The sequence below is a fragment of the Castor canadensis genome, chromosome 5 (assembly GCF_047511655.1).
Source record: "Castor canadensis chromosome 5, mCasCan1.hap1v2, whole genome shotgun sequence".
NCBI classification, from domain to species: Eukaryota; Metazoa; Chordata; class Mammalia; order Rodentia; family Castoridae; genus Castor; species Castor canadensis.
Window position 1 is genome coordinate 42587749 of NC_133390.1, and position 26037 is coordinate 42613785.

A 26037-nucleotide genomic window follows, 5' to 3' on the forward strand; every position below is an offset into this window, starting at 1 on the left:
ATGAAGATGACTTGGTCATAGTGTAGGATCTCTTGTGTATATTGTTGGATTTTGTTTGCCATTATTCTATTGAGGATTTTTGCATCAATGTTCATTAAGGAGATTGGTCTACAGTTCTCCTTTATGGATGTGTCCTTATCCAGTTTTGGGATGAGTGTAATACTGTCTTCATAAAATGAGTTAGGCAGTGTTCCCTCCCTTTCTATTTCATGGAAAAGTTTAAGGACTGTTGGTATTAGTTCTTTTTAAAGGTTTGGTAGAATTCAGCAAAGAATCCATTGGGTTCTGGACTTTTCTTCTTTGGGAGACTCTTTATTCCTGCTTCAATTTCATTTTGTGTTATACGTTTGTTTGGGTGATTAATATCCTCTTGGTTCAGTTTTGGATAGTCATAAGTATCTACAAATTTGTCCATTTCTTCTAAATTTTCCAACGTATTTGAATATAAGTTCTCAAAGTAGTCCCTGATGATTATCTGGATTTCCTTGGTAGTTGTTTTTATCTTCCCTTTTTTGTTTTCTGATTTTACTAATTTGGGTCTTTTCCCTCTTCATTTTAGTCAGATTTGCCAGGGGCTTGTCAATCCTGTTTATTTGTTCAAAGAACCAGCTTTTCATTTCATCAGTTCTTGGTATGGTATTTTTGATCTCTATTTCATTGATTTTGGCCTGCATTTTTATTATTTCTCTCCTGCTAGATTTGGGTTTAGCTTGTTCTTGTTTTTCTAGGAGTTTGAGGTGTAGCATTAGGTTGTTTATTGGAGATCTTTCTGTGTTTTAAATTTATGCACTCATGCCTATAAACGTTCCCGCCTTTGCTATGTCCCATAGGTTCTGATAGGTTGTGTTTTCATTTTCATTAAATTCCAGGAACTTTTTGATTTCCTCTCTTATTTCTTCTATGACCTACTGATCGTGGAGCAATGTACTGTTTAGCTTCCAGTTGTTTGAATATTTTCTGTTGCTGCTTTTGTTGTTGAGTTCTAGTTTTATTGCATTGTGATCAGATAGAATGCAGGAGGTTATTTCAATTTTCTTACATTTCTTGAGCCTTGCTTTGTGTCCTATGATATGGTCTATTCCAGTGAAAGTTCCATGGGCTGCTGAGAATAATGGATATTGTGCTGTTGCTGATAAGATATTTTGTAGATATCAGTTAGGTCCATTTATCTATGGTGTCATTTAGTTCTAGGATTTCTTTGTTGAATTTTTGTCTGGATGACCTATCTATTGGTGAGAGAGGGGTATTAATGTCTCCTACTGCCATCATGTTGGAGTTTATATGTGATTTCATGTCCTTTAGTGTATGTTTAATGAAGTTGGTTGCACTGACATTGGGTGCATGTAAGTTGATAGCTGATATTTCCTTTTGTGGTATTGTCTCCTTTATTAGTAGAAGTGACCTTCTTTGTTTCGTTTGGCTAATATAAGTTTAAAGTCTACTTTGTCTGATATAAGTATTACAACTCCTGCCTGTTTTGGGGGACCAGTAGCTTAGTAAATCTTCTTCCAGCCTTTCACCCTAAGCCAGTGTTTATTTCTGTCCATAGGTGGGTCTCTTGTAAACAGCTTACTGTTGGATCTTCCTTTTTAATCCAGTTTGCCAAATGTTGTGTTTTGATTGGGAAGTTGAGTCCATTGACATTCAGTGTTAATACTGATAGGTAGGTGGTGACTTCTGCCATTTAGTTGTTTTTGTTGTTTAAGGATTTGAGTGTGCACAGCCAAATCAATGCTACTCTCTGATTACTTGTCTTTTCTTCTCCTGTGGTTTGATACTTCCCATCCTCTCATGGTTTTGTTTGCTTTGGAATTGTGTGTGTAGAATTCCATGTAGATTCTTCTGAAGTGGTGGCTTGGTGGTCACCAAGTCTCTGTTTATCATGGAGGACTTTTATTCCTCCATCAATTTTGAATGATAGTCTTGCTAGGTAGCCCTTGGGTGCTAAAATTATTTTCTTTCAGTGCTCAAAATACTTCACTGTATGCCCTTCTTGCTTTTAAGGTTTCCATTGAGAAATCTGCTGTTATATTGAAGGGTTTATTTTTATATGTTATTTGTTTTTTCTCTCTTACAGTCTTCAATATTCTTTCTCTACTCTCTGTGCTAGTTGTTTTAATGATAATATGCTGTGGAGAGGTTCTATTTTGGTTAAGTCTGTTTGGTGTACTGGAGGCTTCCTGTACCTGAATGGGCAACATTTTCTTGAGATTTGGGAAATTTTCTGCTATTCTTTTGTTGACTATATATGTATTCATTTGGCTTGTACCTCTTCTTCTTCAGTGCCCATGAGTCTCAGGTTTGATCTTTTAATGGAGTTACTGTGTTCTTTCACATTCCTTTCAAAGCTCTTGAGTTGTTTGACTAAGAGTTCTTCTGTTTTTTTTTTTTCTTTTCTTTAATATCTGTTTTATCTTCAAGCCTTAGACTCTTTCTTGTCTTCCACTGTTCTAGTCTGGTGGAGTGGCCTTCCAATGAAAGATACTTTTTATTTCCAGGATTTCTGTTTGATTCTTTTTTTCTGAGGTTTTCCACATATTTTTCAATTCCTCTTTCATATCTTGTGTTGTCTTCTCTTATTTCATATATCTCTCTTCTCTTTTGTTTCACTTTGGTGTTTTTGTTGAAGTCATCTCTTAGTTCATTTAGTTGTTTCTGTGTCTTTTTAAGTTTTTTATTTGTAGTGTCTTGGTATTTCTTGAGTGCATCTTGTACTTTCTGGTTAACCACATCTTGTAGCTTCTCCATGAGTTTCTCAGTGATCTCATCCATAATGTCCTCTTTAAGAGACTTTTTGTGGGCATCACTGAGCTCATTAGTGACATTTATCATTGTTTTCTTGGGGTCAGAAACTGGGTATTCATTTCTTCATTTCCCACTAAATCCTCTATTAAATTGTTCTTTTGAGATGTGCAGTTTCCTTGTTGTCTTCTTCTCCCAATCCTTTTAATTGGTGCTGTGAAACTATATTCTTGATTCTCTAGTTGGCAGTTTTAATTGCCTGTTTTCTTTTTTTGATTTAATTTTTGTGCTGTGACTACCTTAGTTGTTGGCTAGCTTGATGTGCTATTTCTGTCCCAGGCCTGGAAATGTAAATTAGCAGTAACAAATTCACAGGTTCAATGCCAGACCAGTTGTTTACATGTTATGTAGAAAACCCCTTGGCAATAATATCTATAAACAGTGGGAGCTGGGGGGTGGTAATAGTTGTTTGGCTAGAGATAAAAACGGTAATTGGTAAAGTTGGATCTGAAAGGGAGGGGCAGAGGGGTGGTTGGGAGAAGAGAATGGGGGCTGTTGGGTTTTGTGGCCCTTGTGTGTGTTTGGGTATATTTCTTTTGTAGTGGAGGGTGCTTGTGTCAAGATTGCAAAGGGTGTAGGCTGCATATGGTTGGTACAGTAAGCTAATCAGCAAGTGGCAAATGTGTAGGAGGGAGGGGTAATGTGGTGACAGATTGGGGAAGACAAGGAAGGGGAGACAAAGATAGGGAGAGAGTGGATGAGAAGAAGAAGAAAGAAAAGTTGGTGAGGAGAACAATGGATTGTAGCACAGAAAAGGAGAGAAGTGAAGGGGGAAGAACAGGGATAAGAAAATAGCAATAGTGCAAATGATTTTTTAAAAAGATGGGGGGAAAAACTAAGGAAAGAATCTCAGCTACAAAACAACAACAAAAAGTTCAGTCAGTTTGACAAAAGGTCTGGACTATTTCTTTGGCATCCAATCCTGCTGTTTGCACTTGGTATTCTGGGCTGTGTGGGAGAGTATGCTGCACCTCTTATCAGACAGCTTGGGGGAGAGATGGCTGAAATATTTTTTTCCCCTGCTCTCCTTGGTCTCATGGGCCATCTGTTACAAGTGGGAGCTCTGAGGTCTTTTCAGATGGCTGGTTTGCGAGTAGTATTTGGCTCCTTCTGTCCACAGGAAGGTTGCAGTTGAGACCTGTGGTAGCTCACTACCAGTTGGTGCAAGGTAGAATGATCTTTTTCATTTTTGCTGCGTGGCCTTATAGGTGAAACTCTGGCTGTTCAGATCCTCCCTGAGCAAGGTGGGGCAATTCAGTTTTGAGTAACAGCCTCTGTCCCACAAGACTAGCTTAGTAATCACCCTCACCCCTGCTTTGAGAAGTTGCCCCATCTCCTGCTCTCAGCCTTTGTTTCTCTCCCTACCTACACTTGCTGAGAGTTCGGCTCTTTCGCCATCCTCTTTCTCCAAGGCTGGTTCAGCATTCCACCCCACCCCTACTGTCAGTTATTTATGTTTCTCAGTTTTTTTTTCAGTGGGGGGTTCAATCTGCCCAGGAGCTGCACTAGATTATGTTCCCGGGGTGTGGGTGGGCATGTCACATGAGGTACATGGCCCTCACCTGTTTGGTCTTCAGATTTACACGAGCAGCTTTGAAACCATCTGGCAGGGGAAAATGGCACCTGCTTTTCTCAAGGCACTTACTGGGACTGGATTCAGCCTGATGGGGTGTAGATAGGCTTTCCATGGGTTAGGGGTCCAGTATGTCTCAGGATTTGGTTCTGTTTGATGCTATATCTTCTGCTTTTTGGAAAAAGAAAGAAAAAGAAAAGGGAGAAACAGCCATCGGACTTTTTCCCAGAGTAGGCATGCCCTATTGGCTGTGCTATGCCAGGATTTCCCTGGCTGTTAGATGCAATTAAAAGCCATTTTAAGGGTCATTGCTTGAATTTATGTGCACCTAATGTATTGGTGGTAATTATTTTGTCTAGAAACAGTCAGAATTACCCAAGTGTAGCTCCCACATCTTGAAGTGGTTTCTGAAGTTACAGAGCTCAGGGATTCTGATTCCCTATCCTATCCACCATCTTGGATCTCCTCCTAATTGAACATTCTTCTGTGGTCAGCAACTGGGGATTCATTCCCTTCACTTTCCACCAAATTGTCAGTCTTTTGAGGAATCATATTCCCCTGTCTTCTTTTCTTTCTCTCCCCATGTTTCTATTTTGTGTTTTACTTGTGTGTTGTTGACTAGTTAGTTGGGAATTTAATTACATGTTATCTTTCCCTTGACTTAATTTTTATGCTCTATCTTAGTTATTTTCTAAGTTGTCACATTTTTAACAAAAAATATATTTAATTATACAACTCTATTATAAACTCATGAAACATGACCACCACCGAGGTCATAAATGCATGTCACCTACTAAAGTTTTCTTCTAGTATCTTTATTATTATCATCATTATTATTTTCTGTGTGGGTATGGTAAGAACACTTATCATGAGATCTGCTCTCTTAGCAAATTTCAAGTATACAATGCAGTATTGTTAGCTCTGGTACTATATGCTGTACAGTAGATCTCCAAAAGTTAATATACACTGTTTTAAAAAAACAAAACTGGATAGTTTCTGTGAGAGTGTGTTGGTGCACTCCTGTAATCTCAGCACTTTGGAGTCTGAAGCAGGTGGATTACATGTTGAAGGGCAGCCTGAGCTACATAGGGAGACTACAGCCAGCCTGTCCTACACAGTGAGACCCTGTCTTAAAAAAATAATGGATAAGTTCTGGAGTCATATGTAATAAGTACCATTAACCTTGTACGGGAATTTTTTGTTATGTTTTGAATAAAGTTTTAACAAAACCTTGGCAAAAGAAAGCATACATTTAAATGAATTTTACAAATATAGCTTTTACTGAATGATTTAAATAAGAAGACTCTTTAAAAGCAATGACAAGTTTTATTTCATAGTGGACATTCACAGGTAGTTGCCTGGGCCCCCTCTTTGGAGTTGCTCCCTCTCCCATCCCAATCCCATCTGACGAGCCTCACAGGTGATGTATAGTTCTGTGATACACATTAAAAATTGCTTGCCCACAGATCAGATCAATTAAAATACAATACTGGACTCAGACTGGAGAGGACAGTAGGAAACAAGGGCCAGTCTTCCCAAAGTTCTGCTAGGGATTCACTGTGCTGCTAAGTTTGAAAATCTGCCCTAACATAAGTCTGCCTTGTCTCAATTTTTTTTTTTTTGTTGGTTGCTTCGGTATGGAAAATGTGAAGAAGATGGGACAATCAGACCTCTCTTTTAGAATTCTGGAACTGAAACTGAAGGATAAAAACGATTATTAATCTGTCATGTCTGAGCTGTGTGACATGTAATTCAGAAGTGGTTGTCAGCCATATTTCACCACATAAACTGAACAGTTGAGGAAACCAATATGGACTAGAGGAGTAAAATGTGGCTTGTCTGAGAGAAACAGCAATTAGAAAGTGAGGGGACTTTCTTAACTTATTGGAGCAATAATAGCCTTAGGATTCTTTCATTCCTTGAATACCTTTGCAAAAATTCTCTCTTTAAGATAGCTCAAATTGAGATTCTACTTTTTGCAACCAGTGGAATCCTAATTTATTTACCTCTACTGTCAGGAACAGAGGAGTATTTAGGGTTGGTTTTCTCATAATTCTGGATACTGGAAGTCCAAGACCAAGGTTTTGGCTGCTTTGATGGCTCTTTTCTTGGCTTGTAGACGGCTACTTTCTTGTTGTGTTTTCACATGATCTTTTCTCTGTGTGCAAGTATAGCTGGCATCTATCTTTCTTCTTCTAAAGACACAAATCCTGTTGGTTTTGGGCCCCACTGTTACAACCTCATATAACCTTAATAATCTCCTTAAAAACTCTCTTTCTAGGTACAATCACTTTGGAGCTTAGGGTTTTGACATGTGAATTTGAGTGTGACTCAATTCAGTACATACCACTTGTCTAATCCCATCTTGGCATCTGCTTCTTGAAAATTCCAAGCCAATGCACTGAATAAAGAGAAAATGACATATCTTTGGCAAATAGTGAGCTGTGCATCAGTGAAGGTGGTCACACACAACCTGTGAGATTACTTTTCATTGACATCAGCTGGTCTCACTGGTTAGGCTTCCATTTAAATCCTATACCCCAGATTTTTTTTTAATTGAACATTAATGGAAAAAATTAACCTAGAATCTGACAGATAAATAGGTAACAGATTAAAGGTAAAAGCTTATAAAATGACATCTACTGTTATGGTTTGGAAAGTCCCTCCAAGGCAAGGTGTTGAAGGCTTAGTACATAACCTGTGGCACTAGTGGGAGTTGGTGAAATCTTTAGGTGATAGACCATAGTGGAAGGAAGGTGGGGGGAGTGCCTTCAGAAGGGATATGGAGATTCTTGATCTCAGCTCTCCCTCCCTCCCTTTCTCCTTTTTGTTGCCATGAATTGAGCATCTTTACCACACAATCCCTATTGGGGTACTCTGCCTCAACACAGGCTCAAAAGCAACACAGCCAATCAACTATGTACTGAAACCAGAAGTCAAAGTAAATCCTTCATCCTTATAAGCTACTTACATTTTGTCACAGCAATGGGAAGCCAATGAATACATCTATCAAGACATGAGAAAGGATTTCTTTGCTTCTGGGGTTGGACCTCTAAGGTTCCTTTTGCCTCCATGGTCATTTTGTACATAGCCACATACACATTTGCTCAATTACATTGCCCAGGAGTCCACAACAGGGTAATGTTTACACAGAGTATGTGCTGAATAAATTATCATTGCTTTCCCAATGCCTCCATAGTTCCTGCATGTAGAAGCTACTTAGATTCTATGTGTTAGAAAGAATCAAATTGGAGAATTGTGATTATTAGGAAGCAAGAGATTTGCTAATGATTTAACTTATTTTTCTTCATTGCATGTCCTAAAAGTTCATCATGAAGGACAGAAGGTAATGAGATGTGTTCTCACAAGTCTCCACACAATGGTGTTTGGCACACAGTTCCCAAAGCTACCCCAGGTAGTTCTTCTTAGCTCATCACTTGGAAGAGTTCACATTATTATTATGCCAGTAGATTGCCAGTAATCAGGACAATTAAGGCTCAGTTTTCCTTCTCAGAAAGGAAGAAAGAAAGGCAGGAAGGCAGGATTGCACACCAGGATCCATGCACAGAACTTCTATGAATGAGCGGATGAATGAAGGAAGGGTGGGTGCTTAAAAGCTGGATATCCCTTTTTTTTTTTTTTTGGTTCTTTTGTTTGTTCATTTGCTTGTTTTAAGACAAGGCCTTGCTATGTTGCTTAGGCTGGCCTTGAGTTCATTATATAGCCCAGACTATCCTTGACCTCATGATCTTCTTGTATCAGCCTCCCAAGTGCTGGAATTACAGGCATGTACCACAATGCCCAGCATTCAAGAGAGTATTTTAAACATAATAGGGGAAAGTACATATTCTAGGGGTAGTGTAAGAGGTCAGTTCCAATTGGCTTGGCATGAGAGAAACTTTTTCTTGAAAGCTACTATTTTTAGTTGGATATGTATTTGCTAAAGCTTTTCAAAAAGCACTAAGTTTTGAGCTCCGGAAAGTTTCTGATAATATAAATTGGTGTTTTCAGGAAAAAGAAGAAAGAATATTTAAAGTTTTTGGAATAATTATTATATGAATTTCTTGAACTATATCAAAATTAGAAGGATGTTTGAAATTGAGACAACCCCTTTGAAGGAGGAAATGAACTCACAGATGATACTATGGCATCATCTTAACATTTGATTCTCCCATTTAGACACCAGTGGCTCACACCTGTAATCCTAGCTACTCAGGAGGCAGATATCAGGTGGATCACGGTTTGAAGCCAGTCCAGGCAAACAGTTTGCAAGTTTGCAAGACCCTATCTCAAAAATGCACAATATAGAAAGGGGCTGGCAGAGTGGCTCAAGAGGTAGAGTACCTGCTTAGCAAGTGTGAGGCCTGAGTTCAAACCCCAGTATCAACAAAAACTTTTTTGATTCTCCTGAAGGATACAATCCAAGCAAGTTTCTTTCTTCATGAAATAAGAGAGAAATGGCACCCATTCACACTCACTAGTCTTTATAAGCTAGAAACTTTAGTGTGCTCTTGTATTTTTTTCTGTGCCATCTCTGGTGGTGCATATTTGTATTTATAGACACCATTAGTGTGCCTGCCATAATAGATGATTCTTTGATTTGCTGTATGGAAATAGGATTAGATGTTTCACAGTTCTAATTCTAGCATCAAACTCATGTTCAAGAAAGCCCTTTTTTTGTATGTATTTCCTCTTTGCACTCACTGACAATTTCCTTTGTTATGAACTCCCTTGAGGTCAGGAAGAAGGCAAGAAAATGCCAGAGACCAGTAGTTTCAAGGTCTTTCTCCCATTCTTGGCAGAATGACACAAGGTCATCACTCCTTTCTTCCCATGGAGAGGAATCCTTGATGACCAAGGACTTCAGAGACAGTTTGGGGTGTGTGATCTCTAGTAGTCACTTGACCACCAGCTGCAACTTCAGAGCCCTTAAGATCATCTCCACCACAAGTCTTATGTGTGACCTCTTCACCATGGATAAACTAGCTGCCTCATCTTCATTTCTCTATCTCTTCCCTTCCGATATTACTTCTGTCTCTATTTCTCTTTCTGTATTATCTCTTCTTTCCTGTTTTACTTTTTTTGTTTTTTAATTATTTTCTACAAGTTCTTGTCTTCTCTTTCCAGACTATATCCCCCTTCTATCTTTTATTGTCTGCCTTTTTTCTTATCTGTCCTAAGTAATTCTTTCTTTTTTTACATTTATATTTGTTGTTTATCACTCCCTTTTATATACTTAGCTTACCTTCATTTCCTCTACATAATCTTTTTTCATCTGGTATCTTTTCACTGTCTGTATTTCCATCTCTCTCTGTATCTCTCCCCTTTTCTTCTCTAACATTTTCTTCTTTTATTCTTTTGAGCATTTATTTTAATTTCTATCCCTACTTCAGTATACTGTCTCTCTTAAATCTCTTTTTCTCAGTGGATCTTAATTCATCATTATCTATTCCTATTTGTTTACACAAAGCAGATATTTCATTTCCTTTTCTATTTGTTCTTTAGCCCAGCCTTTTCTTCTCTTCCTTACCCTCACTATGTACTTCATTTCTTACTGAATCTGTTTTCATATATTTCTTGCCTTTTCTCATGCTTTCTCTTTTCTTTGTTGTCTTTTTCTGTCCATCTGGGTTCACATACACATACACACTATTCTTCTCTATCCTTCCTTTTCATATCTCTATTTTTTACTTATGTTTTTGCTTTCTGTCTGTCTTTCCATGTGTTTGTGTGTATGTGCACTCACATACTCACATGTGCACAGGATACAGGAATGGCAAGGAGGAGAGTGCATGGGGTAAAGGAGGTATCCACAGAGAATACATTTGTGGTTTGTAATTCCTGTTTTTTCCATGAGAATTTTCTGATTTACTTGTGGTGGACAGAGCCTGTGATTCTAATAAGCAGCCTGGATTGAGATCTACTGACTTATAGATGAAACTCAAAAGTCAGGATTAACTATTGTACTTCATGAAATAAACAATTTAAAAACAAAGGGGATTCTTTATGAATATAGTGAAATAAGATATCTGTGTGACAGAGATAATCTGAAGGCATCATAGGCGATGGTTGGAAGACCAGGACTTGAATGTGGAGAAACTGATAGAAATTCACATCTGTCTTTTGAACCTAGTTCAAGCAGTAGGAAATTAAACTTCCATTTGGAATTCATTTCTCCTTCTCCAGATTTCCCTGTAAATGTTTATTTGTCTGTTGTAGCTCTTACAAAACTCAGACATAAACTTGAATTACTTGCCCACGTTCCTGCTGTCCCTTAGACTGTGAATATATTGACAGCAAAACCAGGATATTTTCTCCATTGTTTTCTCAAGATAGTATCTAGCCAAGAGCTCTAATTACAGAACTGAGACAGTCTCATTGTATAAAAGATCATCAAAACAGTCTTATTAATAAGGAACAAACTACTCTTATATAAGAGTAAGGAATAGAAGTTTTATTGCTTCAATTTCTTGGGATAAACTGAAAAGAGCTGATTTGTATCTCTAAGTAACAGAATCTTGAGGAGTGTCAGGCACTGATTTAAGTATTATTATTTCCTATTCAGTGGGATTTAGTCTTTCAGACATTCTGCTGTATCTACTTATTTGTTAAAAGTAGATATTTTATTGGAAGATCAAAATCTATGATCAAATCAAAGATTCTTAGCCAAAGGTCTAGACCCTCTCCTTCTCTGGCTATAAATGAATGCATACCAAAATAGACAAAATTTGTAAATGGCTCTCTGGATATTCTATGAAGATCACTGTATCTACTTCTGATGGGAAATGTGAAACAAATCCCTATAGCTTTCCTTGTAAGTAACATTATTAACCGAGAAGTAGAGATGTCATCCCCATAGAAAATTAACTTTCTCATTCTTTTCTTTTTTTCTCATACTTTAGTTTTACTTCTTTCTTGCTTTTTTTCACCAACATAATTAGCAATAGTCATTTTCTGATTTAACAACAGTCATTTGATGTTTTTCATGCACAGTATATAGTGTCAACTCAGAGAAAAATTACAACTAGTAAGACAATCTAGTATAATTTCTATCATGTGTCAGATATTTGTTACCTGCTACTTTTCTTTTTTCTTCCATTTCTGAGCCTCACTATACAACTAATCATAATATTTGTGCTTTATCTGTCTTTCAAATGAAGGAGTACTGTGCTCATGAAGAGTTAGATGTATATTATATAATTTTATGTACTGTTCAAAGAGTTATTAGAATAAATATATTGTGCATACACATCCTAAAAATACAACTTTTTATGTGCAGTAAAACATCTATAGAAAAGAAAAGCTTATTTCATAAATGATAATGAAGCATCTGATGTATGCCTGTCACAAATGGTAAGTTCAGGAGTGAAGAAACTGCCATTTGAAATGCATTACCACCTTATTTCCTTGATCACAAAGACATAGTATTTACTATATCTCTCTTTAGCTATCCTCTTGCTTAAAATATATTCTAGCTTTCACAGTTTCTTTTGTCCATCAATAATCACATTTCAGAAACTTACTATGGTAATGAAAGCTGGATTGTGGGGAAATGATATGTTTCCAAATTTGTTCATTCTCTTTTCTGCCACTGAATATAGCTACTTTTTCTAATTCAGAGCTTATGTGACCTATATAGCCAAATTTAAGGAGATTTCCTGCACCCATTCTAACATAATTGAATGTCTTATTCTCATAAAGTCTAGTTCCCAAGAAGCTAGATTCAAGTGCTGCTCTCATAAAAATTTAGTAAAAGGTTTGAATTTGAAACCAGGTGAAAGAAAGATAAAGCCAAAGCTGGCTCCCCTGAGGAATTATTTGGGAATAAAGCTTTGAGTCCTCCTATTCAATTCATATTCAGTAGGCTACTATCTCCTCTGTCTTCATCAGGAAAAGGTAGCAACAAAAATATAGTATTGGCCTATAACTGGTAGCATTTAATAACATGAGCTTTTGTTTGGGTTTACTGGTTTGCCTTCTGAGAAAAATATTTAAATACTAGTTCAGTAATGAAATCAAAATTACAAACAAAAGCAATGTCATTTGTAGTAAAAAAATTAAAATTAAAAAATGTTATGCATCTCATTTAATTTCTAGACAGCAAGAGAAGTAAGAATTTTTAAATGTTATATCACAACACAATGTTTTCTTGTGAAAGAGCCTTTTAAAAATTCTAAGGTCAAAGTAACCACAAAATAATCAAATACTGAACATCATCAGTAAAACCTGCCAGCTGTAATAGAAATATAACTACAATTACACTCGAGAAACAGATATTATTAGCAGAGAAAATATGCCTTATAAATTCTTTGGGTCTTTCCAAACTGATGGGCATGAGTGGGATCTAATATCATTATGTTTAGAAATGGCCTCATCCAGATCCAGCTGTACACCATTGATATTCACTTCCATGCAGCCATTATAAAAGGCAGTCACTGGTGTGGCATTGAAGGGAACATCTGCAAAAACAGAATATTTCACTATTAGTTCAAGACTTTCAGAAGCATGTTATTGACTTACAGTTAGACGAATTATTTACATTTTACGTTTTCATTTCCAACCAAATTACAATTGCAAAGCAGAATAATAAAATGATTCTATTCAATAAATGTGTATTAAAGGAATGATACATATATATGTATATATAGTCTGGCATGGAAATCAGCATATTGTGAGTTCCTCTGATTTCATAAACATAATCAGTTCCCTCCTAATTGAAGGTAAATAAATACAGTTAAAGAAGAGTAGAAAAGAACATACTCTTACTTGTGATACTTTACATTTATTATAAAAATAATATTTACTTTTTTCTCTTTTGAATTTGAGTAGCAGTTTAAGCATTGTTAAAGTATTTCTTCAACTCCAAATTATTGCTACTTAGAAGTCTTTTTAAAATGCTGTGACAAATATATCTTTTAATTATTTATGAAGTAAAAACAGATTTTTATATTATCTTAGGAAAAAGTTCTTATTGAACGTATAATAGCAGGTTTCACTTTTATGTAATAATGATATTGTTCTAAAAAATGGCAATTTTATTAACGCCTTAGTGAATTAGGTCATATGAGGGCCTTTAGGCCTGGCTACACTTTTGCTCTTTTGATCACAATGAATCTTTACTACTCAAGTAATACCCTGGGTTCCTAAAATTGTGATTCATTTTTAAAACACCCGTCTCTCTACTTGCTTCTTCTTCTTTTGGGGCTTGCCTCTTCATGAATCTTAATTCACAGTGGATATTCATTAACCCTTACTCTTCTTTTCTAAGTAGCTTATTCCAAAAGTAAATACTTCAAATTTTCTACCTCCAATTTGCCAATATATGCTTTTCTCACTGAGTGTTGTAAGAATCCCTTTCATGTCCAACTGAAAATCATTGATTTTGCCTCTATTTTTAAAAAAATCCTCTTCCCCCCAGACTATATATAATAGCTGTGTCAATTTAAAATAGAAAATATATTTTAAAAACCTTTATAATCAACTATTTCACATGAATATTAACTCTTAACATGCAATTGAACATGTCTACTTTGAATATCAATAATCTTCACATCCTATAATTAATACTCCTAAGATCTCAATTTTCAGCTCCCCTAAATTTTTTCTCACTCTTTCAACACATCTTCAGTGAAGACAGTCCATAATATTACTGCAAAGTCCTAGAATCACTGAAATTTTGGCGGTTTTACATCTTTTAAATTCATTGTTTGGTTTTCTAAAATTGCATTCAAATAATTTGTGAGTATGTAAAGGTGAGTCTCAATATACAATTCATTTATTTTAGTTGCAGTTATGCTCCCTCATAATTGCCATGTTAACTACTTTAACCATATCTATCTATCATCTATCTATCTATCTATCTATCTATCTATCTATCTAATCTATTCTCTATCATCTACCACTTTTGTAGCTCAAAAACCCTGATTAAAGTCCTGTATATGGGAAATTACAACCCTGAGCATTTAAAGTAATATAATGTAGATTACTAGAAGTCCAGATATCAAACTCAGAATTCGTCCCATTAGAATAATCTGCAAATAGAACTTAAAATTCCTCCTAAATAACTTTGTGCCTCAATTTTTGCCAAATGTAGTTGCCAATTTCATAATTTCCAATGTTAAGCTAAATATGAACTTGCTTTTCCTCTAGTTTTCTCCATTTTAAAAATGGAATCATTATGCAACTGCTCATGCAAGATACCCAAGAGTTATCCTTCTACCTATCCTTCAGTCATTAAATCCTATTAATTTTATTGCTCACTTCAGTATCTAATTTATTCACTGTGTTATCTCTACTGCTATCACCTTAGTCCAGTAGCTTCCTCATGTATAAAATAGATATGATACTACCTATTTCACTGTTTTCAAAATTAAATTAGTTGACACATTTGAACAGTGTTCAGATTGTTTATTATACACCAGTCAACAGCAATGTATTATTGCTGCTATTATTACTGCTTCTTCACCTGGACTACTCAGTAGCTGCCCAACATAAGTAAATTGCATTCACTTTTGCCTTCCATCTATTCATTCAGAATGAATCTTAAAAACTGTCATAATAATATACCACTTCCTAGACTAAAACTTTTAGATGATGCTTACATCTTTTATAAGACCCTGAACCATGTTTACACGTTCTCTACTTACCTACCCAGTTCACAGTCTTATACTTCACTACCATCTCCCTTGACAATATGCTTCACCCACAGAAATCTTCTGCATATTCAAAGGTGCCCACCCCTTCCCACCGCAGGGACAATTCTACTTACATATCCTCTAATCCCCACTGGTTAAATTCGTTTAACTCTTCACATATAGGATTTATACTTCAATTTCTTATTTAGAGAGCTCATTCCTGGTCCTCACAACCAATTCAAGTCCTCATTTTCAAGCTTGAAAAGCAACCCATACTTTTCCTTCATAGAAGTGACCAGTTTTAACCATTTTGATATTTTCTTAATGAGTGGCTTATTGTCTGTCTCTGCCACAAGACTGTAAAAGCCTTAACAGCAGTGAGTTTTTTTTGTTTATTACTTTATGAATAAGTTGAAGAATATATACTAAACTTACAAGAATATTGTGAGGATAGAATCAAATACTGTATCCTTTCTGGCTTAGATAGCCACGTGAAGCAAGATTAGCCTGATTAGCTTCAGTTGACCATTAAAAACATCAAACAAAATTTACCAATAAAATGTTAGTATCCAATAATGGATACTGGAATTTTTGTCTTGCCTTTTGGCTACAATTCTCTATTTTAAGATATCATCAGTTTAATTTAAAATGTACTTTTAAAACTAAAGAAAAAATAAGCAGATACCTGGAAGGCCACCCAGATAAGTGGCCACTGTTCCTTTCATTGCTTTGTCCAATATGGCAAGTTGCTGTTCAAGATCTTCAGAGTAGATGATGCCTTCTTTAAGTGGAGGGTGTAACTCCAGACCATTTCTGTTGACTCTGAATTTTAGGTGAGATTGTTGACCAGAACACAGATTTATGGCCTCTATTCGGGACACTACCATATTGTCAACAGATATCAGAATATCCTGAAAAGCAGAGCAAAGACTCAGTACAAACAAGTTCTAAGAGTAATTCCACTTAAGAATGAATTTTGAGATGAGAAGTGAAAAGTATACACTTCCAAAATATTGGTTATTTGAGGAAATCTTTTACTGTGCTATAAATGTCCATATACTTAATTCACTAAAAGAGACTGTCAGTTGAGTGAGTTCTCTGGAATGATCAATAGCACATGGAACCCTCTTATGAAATATTGTCCACGGATCTTGAAAATGGAACCTGATGTGCAAAAAGAGCCATGGAGACAAACACAGGATAAGGATTAAATGAATAACAAAGACATATCATGTATTAACCTCTTCCACTATGTGAAACTACTGTTAGAGATAGGAATTGCACTCTGTTTAAGAAGATAAAACCAACCAGCAAAAAACCCTTAAATCTAAATGTGGTAAGTTCTTTGTAGATCACAGATTTAAAAACAAAATCAAGCCCTAAAATGACCTCAACAGGACTTGTTTGATTGCTTACATTTATCCACCAGAAACTCCTCCCAAATCATCCTATAAATTACAAAATGAACCCCCCTTTTTATTACTGGTGCCATTATTCAATTATATGTATCAGTAAAAGCTAATGAAATTATGAAAGTATCTGAGCCAACCTTGGCATGAACATAAACTGCTTGTTGAAACTCGGACTCAACAGTGGGTGACACATGGACAGAACCATTGTCTCTTACGGAAGTGTGAATAACATAGATCTTCTGATAACTTTCATGTTTCCTTGTATTCAAGACTTTCCTGTTCCTCCTCCTAATTTCAAATAAGATTTGCCAGTAAGAAGCCAGGCAGACCTGTTTTAGTTTTCTTTTTTCTTTTCTAATTTACTCATGGGAGAAAAGATTAAAAGTGCGAGAGAGCACAAAACACTATAATTAAACACTGAATATGAGAGTAGATTGTTATCAGACTCACTTCCATTTTGTTAGTACAAACTATTTCCCATGGTGCTACATAGATTCTGAATAAGGGTGAATCTCTAGATACTCTGTGATGTCTCCAAGCAGACTGTGTGTGAGTCTGTCCAACAAAAGAATAGTAATAATGGGCTTTTATTAAGTCCTTAATGATATGCTGGAAATTGTACCAAACACATAAGATTTACCTTCAAGATAGTTCTTCAAGATGTGCATTATTACATTCATGTCAAGGGAAAAAAAAAGAGGTTTAAAGTTACCTGAGTGTTTTCAGAGGCAGAGTCCACCAAGGACAAGGCAAAGGGCACTGTGTTACCAGAAACCAAGGCAAGCATAACACCAGTGCTGGTAGACGGACGAATATTCAAGGTCACATTTACTTGCCAACCCTCAGCACTGGTTATGTTGTCTGTTTAAAACAAAGAAGCAAAGCAGTAACAATGTACTTCTACATGAACTAGGTAAAAAATTATTACAATCTGATTAATATTCTCAGATATTTTGTATAATAGTAAAGATGTTAATTCCCTTTCTCAATGATCTATATAACCCAGGCCAAACAAAGGAAGTTTCTTTTTTTTTTTTTTTTAAGTGCAAGTAAGAAACCCATAAATGGAGCCAAACACACTCTTCTGTTCTTCCAGGAAAGAATTCTGAATTGTAGTATTAAGGATTATTATGAAAGTTCCCTGTTTATCCTTTAACAGCTTTTCTCATCTCTTGCATATTGGCCAATGTTCAAACTTCAGAGTGGTCAAACTTTAAAGTAAACTTTTAGAAGGAAGTTCAGCAGATTTATAATATTTCTGAGGGAAAATCTGGGGATAGCAGCCATCCTCACCCATTATCCCTTGTAATACAGCAATAGGAAGGATAAATACGGTCTACATATGTATCAGGAACCTAGATAGTTTGGTAGGAGAAAAATATTCTGAAGTGGCATCAATTTTGAAATTAGATTGGTGACTCTTGTTCTGTGACCTTTTTGTTTTAATACTTCACATTTTTCTGAATTAGTTACCAGAATAAATTGTAAGCAATAGGAGTCCTGTGACTTTATCATCACTTTGTTTTCCATATTAGCCATTTGATAAGTATTAGGTAAATAGCTGCCAGAGCACAGTCATGTCTCACAAAATGAGGGTTAAGTCAATGATGGAGCCCATCATGATCATGGTTTCATAAGATCATGTCACCTAATGATGGTGTAGTTGGCTTAGCTTGTGTAAATCTATTCTGTGATGTTCACAAATTCCTCAGAATGTATCCCCCTAATGAAGCTCCAGAAATAGCTACCTTAACTAACTTCAAGTACTGAGTTAGAGTCCTAAAAATATTCGTTCACAATCTAAATGAAGTCTTCCTCATTTAATGTGAAGTAAGATGTAACGAAGCCAAATACCACTTGGAGAAGTTGAAGGGTGAAAATGGAGAAAATTTTTCTTTTGACAAATGTTCTTCATTTAACTGCATATAATGTCACTATGTTTTTTCATTATAATCCTAAAATTCTCACCCAGAAGAGAATATATATAATGATTATGAAATAAGTAAATTTGACATCGGTTATTAACAAACTCAAATTGTAAGTAAATTTGACATTGGTTATTAACAAACTCAAACTAAAATGAAGATGTAATAAATATTTGGAAGGTGTAATGCAACAGCAAGTATTTATCATAAAGTAGGTCAGTTTCAAGTTATCCATAAAATAATTATTTATAAAAGTAATTTTTCAGTTACAACATAACTATAATTTTCATTTCCTTTTCAGGAATTCTTTTTCTTTTGAACAAATCAATCAGCCCATTTAAAACATTTAGTAAGCCTTCATATGAAAAACACAGCTAAAGCAAAAGGCATTGTATTATTAATTCATGTTATAAAAATAAAAATTACTGGTTTAAGATTCTTCCTTAAAACAGTAGTAAAGTGCTTGCTTCAGCAGCACATATACTAAAATTGTTATGATACAGAGCAGATTAGAATGGTCCCTGTGCAAAGATGACATACAAATTCATGAAGCATTCCATATTTTTAAAAAAAGTAGTCGAGCCCTTTTAAAGTTACAAACAAGGACATACAAAAGTACAATTTGTTCTTAAAGTAGAGATATCAGATTACCACTAACTTAATTTGTACTGCAAAGCTACAAAATGTTAGTAGCTCAAATAATAAACTCCTAACAAAGAAAAAGATGAAGAACACAGAATGAGACAGTGGGGACCACAAAAAAAAAAAAAAAAGGTATAAAAATCAGATTTTGGGAAGGGGCCCTGAAGGGATTATACCCATTTTTTGTTTTCATAGCAAAGTAAATACAGACATAAGTAAGGACACAGGGCTTACATGTAGCTCCAGAGTTAAAAATATAACAGCTGCCAACACATCATACTCATACAAATGCAAACCAGAGTCAGGCACCTGTATATCTGCCTTATTCTCTATTCAGAACTGACCAACGAGCTACCCACAACTGAGCTCCAACATTGATCAGCCAGCAGGACCCTACACTCTCTACAAATTTGAGCCCCTAATTTGCATGAAAAGATCTGAATGGGAAATGCTGGTAGGAATTCTTCCTATATTAGCTGCTGCCTGACTTGCTCCTAGTTGGAGCTGCGTCTCCCATAGAGGTCAAACAAATGTTTTAATATAAAGGCTTGCCTGTACCCTCTGGGTCTAGACTACTTTCTACTGTTCCTAGACCCAAGAACCTAACTCTGGTAATAAAAAGCAATTACAATGCACAAATAGCTAGGGAAAAAAATATGGAGAAATATGCAACTTAAGCAGAGATTAGGAAAATAGTATTTAAAACTACAAATTTTAATTTTGAACTATTGGATTAGAAATAAATTTCTAAAAGAGCCTTCTTTCTCTGTTTATAGGAGTATTGGTTGATAAGAGATCTTTGGAAGAGAATGTAATCAATCCTGCAATAATTATATATTTATAGGACCTTTTATAAAAATAATATTCTAATATTCTCTCTTACAGACTTAATCACATAAGGGCACAGAGTTGTACACTCAAGGATATTCACAGAATTTGTAGCAGTAAAGTAAAGTAAAAAGTGGGGCCAGGCCAGGCACTGGAGGCTCACACCTGTGATCCTAGCTACTCAGGAGGCAGAGATCAGGAGGATTGCGGTTAGAAGCCAGTCCAGGCAAATAGTTCATGAAACCCTATCTCAAAAATACCTAACACAATAAAAGGGCAAATGGAGTGGATCAAGTAGTAAAGCACCTGCCTAGCAAGCATGAGTCCATAAGTTCAAACCCCATCATTGCCAAAAATAAAAAAATGAGGTCAGTACGGCAAGACTTCCTGCTCCACTTAGACTGTAGGAAACTGGAATGGGCACTACTCCCACCTTTACAACAACAACAAAAGCCAAGTTTTCTGCATAATCAATTTTTTTTCAATTATCAAGTAGGAAAGCAATCAATAAATTGAAACCTAAAGAAAGACGTACTTCTAAGCTGACACAGAATGAGAGCACATTCTTAACCAGGCAGACAACAGATGGCATACAATTTTCTTGGAATAATTAAAAATTACAATTTGCTGAAATTCATGTGGGGGGAGGTATGAGAATGCATAGAAGCCCTGAGCAGAAATGTCAAGTACCTATAACAGCCAACCCATCAGAATACCAGCAGATTTCTCAACAGAAACCTTAAGAGTAAGGAGGGTATGGAATGAGGTATTTCAAGTGCTGAAAGAAAATATCTTAAAACCTAGATTACTCTACCCAGGAAAGCCATCATTCACAGTTAAAAAAATAAATAAAAACCTTCCATGATAAACAGAAACTAAAGTAATTAATGACCACTGAGGGAGCACTCCAGAAGATACTCAAAGGAATTCTAAACAAAGAAGATAAACATAGCCATGAAAATATGAGAAAAAATAAATCTCACCAGAGTAGTAAATAAGCATGTGAAGAGTAGGTAAGACTCAAATACAATAAATTTATAAATAAATAAATAATTAAAAACCCAACAAAATGGAAGGAATTATCGCAAACCTTTCAATATTAACAGTTCATGTTAATGTTCTCAATTCCCAGTCAAAATACAGAGTGGTGAGCTGAATTCAAAAGCAAGACCCAATGATTTGTTGCCTACAAAAAACATATCTCACTAACAAAAACAAATATTGACTTAGGGTAAAAGGAGGGCAAAAGATTTTCCAAGCAAGTGAACCTTAAATACAGACAGGAGCATCTATACTTACATCTTAAAAAGTATACCTCACACCTAAATTATTCAGACAGACAAAGAAGGTCACTCCATAATAATAAAAGGATGGGTTTCTTACCTATCCCCATACCTCCCATGTGTGCTCTCCCCTTATCATGTGACCAAAGTCCAATCACATTGCTGCATTTGCCCTAGATCTACAGTCCGCATATGAAGGAGAACATACGATTTTTGGTCTTCTGAGCCTGGCTAACCTTGCTCAAGATTATGTTCTCCAGTTCCATCCATTTACTTGTGAATGATAAGATTTCATTCTTCTTTAGGGTTGACTAAAATTCCACTGTGTATAGATACCACATTTTCTTGATCCATTTGTCAGTAAGTGGGGCATCTTGGTTGTTTCCATAACTTGGCTATTGTGAATAGTGCTACAATAAACATGGGTGTGCAGGTGCCTCTGGAGTAACCTGAGTTGCATTCCTTTGGGTATATCCCTAGGAGTGGATTGCTGGATCATATGGCAGATCTATGTTTAGATTTTTAAGAAGCCTCCAATTTTTTTTCAGAATGGTTGCACTAGTTTGCACTCCCACCAGCAGTGTACGAGGGTTCCTTTTTCCCTACATCTTTATCAACACCTGTTGTTGGTAGTGTTTCTAATGATAGCTATTCTAACAGGGGTGAGGTGGAATCTTAGTGTGGTTTTGATTTGCATTTCCTTTATGGCTAGAGATGGTGAGCATTTTTTCATGTGTTTTTTGTCCATTTGAATTTCTTCTTTTGAGAAAGTTCTGTTCATTTCAGTTGCCCATTTCTTTATTGGTTCATTGATTTTGGGAGAGTTTAGTTTCTTAAGTTCCCTGTATATTCTGGTTATCAGCCCTTTGTCTGATGAATAGCTGGCAAATATTTTCTCCCACTCTGTGGGTGGTTTCTTCAGTTTAGATGATAGTATTTGATGTTCTTCAATGCAGAGGAACTAATGCAGAAACTTTAAAGCGACAGAGGTTCAATAGGAGAAGGGGATCAGGAACTAGAGAAAAGGTCAGTCTGAGAAGAACCACCTTAGAATGTAACACATTTGTACATGGAAGCAAAGCTAGGACTCTCCCTGTATAGCTATCCTTATCTCAACTAGAAAAAATGCTTTGTCTTTCTCATTATTGTTTATACTCTCTTTTCAACAAAATTAGAGATAAGGGCAGAACAATTTCTGCCTGGAAGTGAGGGGGTAGCAGGGGCGGGGGGAGAGGGAGGGAGTGGGGGGAGGAAAGGAGGGGAAAGAGGGTAGGGGGGAATAATGGCCCAAACATTGTATGCACATATGAATAAATAAAAAAAAGGACCAATCATCAAGAGGAAATAACAATTGTTAATTTATACATGCCCAATGTTGGTGTACCTAAATTCATTAAACAAACAATTTTGGACTAAAAAGCCCAGATAGATCACAATGCAATGATATTGGACATTTCACTACCCACATTATCACCAATAGAAAGGTCATCCAGACAAAAACAAAATCAACAAAGAAACCTCAGAATGAAATGACACCATAGACCAAATCAACTTATCAGATATCTAGAGTATTTCATTCAGCAGCAGGACAGTACAATTTCTGTAAATTCCCTGTATCCTACCATACCACAAAAGGACTAACTAGAACTAGAACTCAATAAGAAAAGAAACTACAGAGAATATTCAAACACATGGAGACTTAATAACATGTTGAATGACCAGAAGGTCAATGAGGAAATAAGCGGAGGAAATCAAAAGTTTCTAGAATGTACTGAAATAATGCTGTAGCATAAGCAGTGTTAAGGGGAATGTTTATAGCTATGAGTACCTGTATTAGAAAAAAAAAAAAAAAACAGGGAGATCTCAAATAAAGCACCGAATATTGCACCTCAAGATCCACTGCAAGGAAAAGCTGAACCCAAAATTAAAAGAAGGAAAGAGGCAATAAAAATTAGGGTTGAAATCAATGAAAGAGACCAAAATGTATTCAAAGAATCAATGGAACAAAAATTTGGATCTTGAAAAAAAATAATATTAATAAACCATTAGCCAATGTGACTGGAAAGAGGAAGGAAGAGACTCAGATGAAAAAGGGGCTATCACAGCAAATACCAATGAAATTCAGAGAATCATGAGGTAATACCTATACTCAAATAAACTAGAAAATCTAAAAGAAATGGATATATTTCTAGACACATTTGACCAAACAAAACTGAACCAAGAGGATCCAAATCACCTAAATAAATCTAAAATAAGCATTGAAATTGAAGCAGTAATAAAGAGTCTGACAACAAAAAAAGGTCAGTATCTAATACTACTGTATTCTACCAGACCTTTAAATGAGAACTAATACCAATACTCTTCAAACTTTTCCATGAAAAAGAAAGGGAAGGAACACTACCTAACTCATTCTCTGAAACCAATACTACACTCATTCCAAACAAGAGAAGGACATGACAATTAAAGAGAATTATAGACGAGTTTCTTTAACAAACAAAGATGTAAAAAATAAAATACTGGAAACCAAATACAATGACACATTAAAAAGATCACACACCATGATCAAGTCGGTTTCATTCCAGGGATACACAAATTGATAAATGTAATACAGTATATAAACAGAAGCAAGGACAAAAATCACGTGATCTTTTTAACAGTTGCAGAAAAGGCCATTGATGAATTCAACATCCTTTAATAATAAAGGCTCTCAAGAAACTAGGAATAGAAGGAACGCACCACAACGTAACAAAGTCTAAGTAGGACAAGCCTATTGTCGACATCATACTAGATAGGAAAAAACTGAAGCCTTTTCCTCTAAAGTCAGGAACAAGACAAGATTGTCCACTTTCCCCACTCCTATTCAACATAATATTGGAACTCCTAGCCAGAGCAATAAGATGGGAGAAAGAATAAAAAGAATTCAAATAGGGAAGGAAGTAGTTAAATTATCTCCATTTGCAGTTGATATGATCTTATGCCAAAAAGCCCTAAAACCTCCACCAAAAAAAACTCTTAGATCTCATAAACACATTCACCAAAGGAATAGAATAAAAAAATAGAATAAGAATAATGATGAAGCAATATAAATCATGTATTCATGTATTGTACGACTTGGCTTATCTGAATGACATATTTAAATTAGCTATAAATTAAAAACTGAGACTATTTCCTCCAAAATCAGGAACAAAACAAGCGTGTCCACTCTGCCCACTCTTATTCAATATAGTTCTTTTTAAATTCCTAGCCAGGGCAATAAGCCAGGAGGAAGAAATAATAAGGATTTACATAAGGAAGGAAGAAGTCAAACTATCCCTGTTTGCAAAGTAGCAGGATGCAAAATCACTATAAAAATCAGTAGCTTTTCTAAACACCAATAATGAACAGACTGAGAAAGAAATCAGGAAAAAATATCCCATTTACAAAAGCCTCAAAAATAATACTGAGGAATCAACTTAACAAAGGAAGTGAAAGACCTCTGCAATGAAACCAAAAGGTCACCAAAGTTCAAGAAGACATGAGAACATAGAAAGGTCTCCCATGCTCATGATTAGGAAAATCAAAATTGTGAAAACGGCTGTACTACCAAAAGCAATCTATGTGGTAGATGCAATCCCCATCAAAATTCCAATGACTTTCTTCAAAGAGATAGAAAAATCAATCCTAAAGCTCATCTGGAACCACAAAAGACCTCTAAAACCAAAGCAATAATGAGAAAAAAGAGCAATGCTGGAGGTATCACAATACCTGACTTCAAATTATACTACAGAGCCGTAGCAATAAAAACAGCAAAAGCAGACATAAAGACCAATGGAACAGAATAGAAAATCCAGGCATAAAACCATGCAGCTACATTCATCTACTTTTTGACAATGAAGCCCAAAACATATGTTGGAGAAAAGACAGTTTCTTCAACAAATGGTGCTGGGAAAACTTGATATGTGCATGTAGAAGACTGAAACTACGTCCCTGGCTTTTACCCTGTACTAATATCAATTAAAGGTGGGCCGAAGATCTTAGTGTAAGACATGAAACTTTGCAGCTACTGCAGGAAAGAACAGTGAAAATACTGGAACATACAAACATTGTCAGTAACTTCCTGAATGGAGCTTCAGTAGCTCAGCAATTAAGAGAAAGGACTGACAAATGGGATTATATCAAACTAAAAAACTCTGCACAGCAAAGGAAATGGTCACCATAGTGAAGAGACAGACTATAGAATAGGAGAAAATCTTTGCCAGTTATCAATCTGACAAGGGATTAATAACCAGAATTTATAGGAGCTCAAAAAAATTGAACTCCCAAAGAATCCACTACTCCCGAAAAAATGGGAAAAGGAACTAAACATTTTTCACACGAAGAAGTACAAATAACCAATAAATATATGAAGAAATGCTCAACATCCCTGGCCATAAAGGAAATGCAAATTAAAGTTATATTAAGATTTCATCTTATTCCAGTCAAAATGGCTATCATCAAGAACACAAACAGCAATAAATATTGATGAGGATTTGGGGAAAAAGGAACTCTTATACACTGCTGGTTAGAATGTACATTAGTATCACTACTATGGAGATTAGCATGGAAGCTCCTCAAAAAACTAAAAATAGAGCTACCCTTTATTCCAGTGATATTCCTGGGCATATACCTGAAGGAACCCAAGTCAGGGTACACTACATACATTTGCACACCCATGTTTATTGCAGCATTACTCACTATTGCTAAATTATGAAAACATCACAGATGACCAGGTTAATGGATTAAGAAAGTGTGGTACACATAAAATGGAATATTACTCAGCCATCAAGAATGAAATTATGTCATTTGCAGGTAAATGAATTCAACTGGAGAGTGTCATGTTAAGCAAAGTAAGCCAGGTTCAGAAAAATGAAAGTCACATGTTTCCTCTCATATGTGGAAGATAGATCTCAAAAATAAATG

At 35.7% G+C, this 26037-nt stretch overlaps 1 protein-coding gene and 1 non-coding gene across 2 annotated transcripts in view; one reads left to right on the forward strand and one right to left on the reverse strand.

Annotated features, from left to right (window-relative positions):
- Window positions 1–10814: 10814 nt before the first annotated feature.
- Pros1 (protein S) overlaps window positions 10815–26037 on the reverse strand; it is an 80605-nt gene continuing 65382 nt past the window's right edge. The window contains exons 13-15 of the mRNA XM_020183693.2: window positions 17134–17282; window positions 15695–15920; window positions 10815–12834 (exon numbers count right to left, since the gene is read on the reverse strand). Of these exons, the coding sequence (XP_020039282.2) occupies window positions 12674–12834; window positions 15695–15920; window positions 17134–17282 (536 nt within the window). The 3' untranslated portion in view covers window positions 10815–12673. The remainder of the gene's footprint in view (window positions 12835–15694; window positions 15921–17133; window positions 17283–26037) is intronic.
- On the forward strand, window positions 18806–18912 carry LOC141423580 (U6 spliceosomal RNA). The gene has a single exon (XR_012448425.1). It is a non-coding gene; the product is annotated as a U6 spliceosomal RNA (small nuclear RNA).